Below are 5,264 nucleotides of genomic sequence, written 5' to 3'. Positions count from 1 at the left end.
AACACTCTTCATCAGAAAACATTTGTAAGAAAAATGCTGAAAAATATTCATTTACTTACACTATTAGGTATCTTTTATTTTCTTTCTCAATAAGTATAGTGAGTGTACATACACACAAAAAAATGCCTTGCTTTACCATTATTCTGAATTGCAAGTAGCAAATGACATTTTCCTCCTTAATATGTCTTTTTCAAGAAATGGAAAGATGGATTTAATTTTTAAGACTGTGGTCTCATTGCAATTCCATGTCAGGAAAGTCCTCTGAGAAGATGAGAAAATGCAGGCAGCTGAACAAAGGAGCCACAGAAAGGAAGCCTCATCTCCAAGAGCTCAACAGACACATATTGAAATGAGCTGACTGAACCTCAGTCCTGTGTCTTTTGGGCTCATCTTTGAGGAAATGAGGTCCACTAGAGATTTTCTGATTGCAGAACTTGAGGCTTCCTTGTGCTTTTCTACTGGTCACTTAGGGTGGAATGACAAATTCTGCTTTACCATGACAAAGTCCAGTTGGACATCTTCCTCCCAGTTCTCCCAAAATGGATTAGAGTAAATACAGACAGAGACAATAAGTAAACTATGATGTAAAGTTTATATACAAGAATATAACATTTATCTGGAGTATTTACAAGGTTAATTAAAGCAATATTTTACAACTCTTTCAGATTAACCACTAGGTATATTACAGTTAGGCTACAGATGGTTTAATTTGCAAAACAATTAAAAAAAAAAAAGGTGGATTCAGATCAACCAGCTCCAAAACTTGTGCTTCTTTTTTTTTTTTTTCTCTGAGAGAGGGCTCAGACTTGTGGAAAATAGAAAGTGAGAATGGTTAATATACTCTTACTGGTGCCTATGTATCACATGCAAGAGTCGTGAGGTGACCTTTCCAGCGCTGGCTCGGGTGGGAGCCGTGTCAGCTCCACTGTGCCAGCCCTGCCGTGCCACCACAAACATGCACGCACACAGAGAAGCAGCAAGATAAATGAACCAGCATTACCAAAACCAAGAGGGAAAGACCTCAGAGCAAAGTCACATTTGCAACCATAAAAAAACCCCAAGCTTTAAGCGAGATACTTTAATGCTTCCCAAAAATAGTCATTATTTTTTTTTATTACATTTTAACCTATGTACAAAAACTGAGGGGTTCTTCCCCTCTCGGGCAGCCGTGCCTCGTGCCCACGGCATCTGGAGGCTCACAGGGGCCAAAGCAGGAAGGAGCTGGAGGCCCAGAGAGCTTGGGACAGGGGTGGCTGCTGGAGGACAGCCAGAGCCGAAGCCATTAACACTGCAGTTTGCGGATGCTGCGGGAGAAGCGCTTGAAAGCCCGCTGCCCCTTCTGCCACCGCTTCAGCGAGGTGATCACCAGTTCCCCAGCCTGCTTCTGCCCCATCACCAAGTAGGGGACATTGATGTCGTTCATCTCATCGCAGGTACACTGGAGGCCACCTTTGAGCCAGAGCACTATCTTCCTCAGATCTCTTTCTGTCAGCCCATTCAGCTTGTAGATGGTTTTGCTCTTTGTTTCAGGGGTGATCTTGGTATCCCCATTGATGTAGGCAATCTCCTTCACTTTTATCTTCAAGGCTAATAGAGCAAGGGGAGGGGGAAGCGGGGAGAGGGAGTGAGATTGAGAGGTTTTTTTCCCATTAGTGCACATAAAGAGGACCTGGGGAGGGAGGTGCTCTATTGCTAATTAAACTGTCAGGGCTGACAGAAGAGGCAGCAGGTGGCTCCATTTCTAAAGCCACAAAGGGCATGCAAGTCATTTCGGTTTGAATCAACCTTAGGGTTGAGGTTTTTTGGATTTCTTTTCTCCTCTTTCCCCTCCCCCTCTTTCCCCTTCCTTTCTAAATTAATATTTTTTCCAGCTTTTCTCCTGTTTGCAGCAGAGAGAGGGCAGGTTTGCTACACTAAGCAGAGCACTGTTTTTTTTTATTTTTGCTTGGAGAGGGCAGCTTTCCTGAAAGTAGCGTTTGAAGGGGAGGCGGGGAGGCAAGTACCTAGACCTAATCTGAAACCTGATCTCTGCTGCAGCTCAAAACCTCTACACTTAATTTATTAGGCTGGAGAGGATTTTAGGCAAACCTGTAAGGAAATGATATTTCACATGCATTGTTTTTTTGAAAGAATAGATCCCATGGAGGGCAAATTGGTCCAACAGCTGCATTCGATTTGGTAAAATAACTAGGAGGGGGTTAAGAAGCTGTGGGGCATGTTTAGCTTTAGGAGGATTTATCTGAGTGCAATTTGCCAGGCCAAAACTATTGATTGTTTTAGCAATTATGTCCCACAATCTTAGTTTCAGGGTTTGGGTGGGTTTTTGTTTGCTTTTTTTAAAGAAAGACTTTTGAATTGTTGTAGATACTTATACTACAAATCTGTTTCCAGGTATTAAACACTGATCTATTGTAAAAGGATTCCCCTCTTTATTCCCTTTTGCTCTTGAAATGCTAATGTGTGGATAATGTGTCCTTCAGTTGTCTGTGTTGAAGGGGCTTTCTTGTCCTCCTCTAACCCCAGATCTTCCCATTAAGTTTATATCCCCAATTGTCTGTGCATTACCTTCTCTGTCAAATGATATATAGAGCTTCATTCTTAATCTGCAGAGAGTCTTTCTTACGATACACTGAGATTGGTCATGCAGCTCTGTCTCAAACATCTAAATGAAGCTTTGCTCTACTTCTCCCCAGGCAATAGTCTGCATGAAAGATTCTCTTTTTTTTTTTTCTCATTTTACTTTCTATTGGGTTTGCCAGCAACATCCACATAAAAGAGCACTACTTCAAAACAGTAAACAGAAAGGAATGATAAAAAGGGCTACTTTTTACTCCAAGGTGGAATTCTGTGTTTCGTGACCCGACGGTCAAAGCCCTGCCTTTATTCAGGCACATCTCTGACTGACTCCACTGGGAGCTGTACCTGATCCTCGGCTCTCAAGTTTCAAGCGAGAGGATCTCTGCTTCCACTTACCAAAGTCGTTTTTGCAGAGGTTTTCAACGATGTCATTATCATCCTCATTTTTGTTTTTGCAGGCATCACAGACCTTGGGTGCTGCAAATGCAAGCATACAGTCCCCGTCAGACCCAGGGAGAAAGGAACAGCAGGTGGCGTTGGGAACCCCTTGGGAACGGCCAGCTTTCCATCCCTTCACCCCAGCGACCGCTCCTTCTCCCCCCAGCCCCGGAGCTGCCCGAGAACTTTGTGCCGCCTTATCCTGCGGCAGACCCGCTACAGGGTCACGGTGGGATTTTAAGGTCACGCCTCCACCAAAAGTTTTTGGTTTAGCGGGTAAAAAAGTACAAGGGGAGTGGGGAGGGAGGTCGGAACACGACACAGAGCCCCCCAGCTCCGAGCTACAGCGATGACTCTCGTTCAAGGCGATCTGCCCTCTGGATGCCGCGCGGCTCCAGTGCCGATCCCAGACCTTTCCTGTGAGGATGGAGACGGGCGCAGGCCGATGACAGCTCCCCGACGGTGCCGGCGGTTTCCCCGGGCCCCTTGGAAAAGCCTCCCTGAGCCTGGTCTGCGGTCACCTCCCCGCTCCGCCCGTCCCGGAGCCCCGGGGCTGAAGGCAGACGCCTTCCTTCCCGCGCGGAGGGGCCCCGCTGTCGGGGCGCCCCGTCGGGGTAGGTGCTGCCGCTCCGGGGGCGACCCGGCCGCTCCCTCTTACCTTCCCGGGTGACGGGCAGGATGTGGTCGCTGCTGGCCAGCGGGATGCACAGGTCGTTGTCCTTGGGGAAGCGGCTGCAGTCCAGCATGTCGGGCCAGGGGAAGCCGAAAGCGGACATCACCGGGGCGCAGCTCTCCTTCACCTCCTCGCACAGCGAGTGGCAGGGCTGGATGATCTCGTCCAGGTCGTCGATGCAGACGGGGGCAAAGAGGGAGCAGAGGAACTTCCTGGTGTCGGGATGGCACTGCTTCTGCACCAGAGGGATCCAGGTGGACGCCTGCTCCAGCACCTCCTGCACCGTCTCATGGCCCAGCAGGTTGGGCAGCCGCATGCTCTGGTACTCGATGCCCCGGCACAGCAGCATCGGGGCGGGGATGGGCTTGCAGTTGGAGCGCTTGTAGGAGAAGTCGGGCTCCCCGAAGGGGAAGAGCCCGGCGGCCGAGCCCATGCACTGGGACGCCAGCAGGAGCAGGGCGCAGAGGCGGCGCTGCATTTTGGGGCACGGAGGAGGCGGAGGGGGGGCTGGCGAAAGGCTCGGGGGGCCGGGGTGACGGGGCGGGCGGCGCGACGCTACCTCAGCCGCAGGCAGCGTCCCCCAGCCCGGGCTCCTGCTGCCAGGCGGGGACGGAGAGTCTGAGCGAGATGCTGGGGCAAACGGGAGTTTTCTGGATTTTTTTGTATGCAAATAGCAGGGGGAGCGGGGGCTGGGAGGAGCCTGGTGACAGCCATCCAAAAAGGATTGGTCACTACTTTCTCGGTCTGCTTTTGCTCAGGGGGATTGTCTTTTGGCAGGAAATCTTTGGAAGGAACATTACCGTGCGAGCACGGAGAAGGAGGGAAAGATCCCGGCGAACAAAGAGCCCCGGGGAGCTCCTGTGCCGGGCAGGGGCCGCGGGGAGCTGGAGGTGAGCCCTGCCTCTGGCACAGCTGCTGCGGAGCCGCCGCGCTCCCCCGGCACCCCCTGCCCGCCTTTGGAGCTCTCGTCAGCGGACGGGAGATGCGGCCGGGCCGCTTCCCAGGCCAGGGGCGAGGCTGGCGGCTCCCTCATCCCCCGGGGCGTGTCTGGCACCTCCGGCCCTTCCCTGCGATGCTGGCAGGGCTCGCCCCGGGCTGGAGCCGCAGGCAGAAACTGAGGGCTGCCGGCACCCCCGGGCCCAGCGCCCAGCCCTGGGGCTGCCAGGCGGGGCCCTCCTGCCGCCCCCCAGCCCCTCCTGCTGCCCTCCAGCCCCTCTTGCTTCTCCTGCTGGCTCCCCAGCCCCTCCTGCTGCCCTCCATCTCCTCCTGCTGCCCCCCGAGCCCCTCCTGCTGCCCCCCAGCCCCCGGCTCTCCCCTGTCAGGAGAGGGGGGGCTGCAGCAGACCCGGGCCCCGCAGCCCCTGGATGGCCCCCGACTGCCAGTGGGGGATTTCCCCGGGTGGGAGAATCCAAGCGCTCTCGAAACACTAGCACGTTTTCCTGAGGCTAAAAGCGCGGGCCTGGCTCCGTGCAAAGGCACATCCCTTTCCCTTCACTCCTGTCTTCACCTAGAAACTCCCTTAAAAAATTGTGTTTGTGTTGATTTAACACCAAGGGGAAGACAACAGGCAAGGCGC

General features: G+C 52.7%; 1 protein-coding gene across 1 annotated transcript; it reads right to left on the bottom strand.

Moving 5' to 3' along the window:
• Positions 1-574: 574 nt before the first annotated feature.
• On the bottom strand, positions 575-4,345 carry SFRP2 (secreted frizzled related protein 2). The gene is made up of 3 exons (XM_064710813.1): positions 3,674-4,345; positions 2,974-3,054; positions 575-1,587 (listed from the first exon to the last, which is right to left on the bottom strand). Exons 1-3 carry the CDS (start codon positions 4,164-4,166, stop codon positions 1,283-1,285), a joined length of 879 nt encoding a protein of 292 aa, XP_064566883.1. The 5' UTR covers positions 4,167-4,345; the 3' UTR covers positions 575-1,282.
• Between the last annotated feature and the right edge of the window lie 919 nt (positions 4,346-5,264).

Source organism: Zonotrichia leucophrys, chromosome 4 (genome assembly GCF_028769735.1).
Source record: "Zonotrichia leucophrys gambelii isolate GWCS_2022_RI chromosome 4, RI_Zleu_2.0, whole genome shotgun sequence".
Classification (NCBI taxonomy): domain Eukaryota; kingdom Metazoa; phylum Chordata; class Aves; order Passeriformes; family Passerellidae; genus Zonotrichia; species Zonotrichia leucophrys.
The sequence above is the reverse complement of the archived record's forward strand: the minus strand, read 5'-3'. Positions and strand labels throughout refer to the sequence as shown.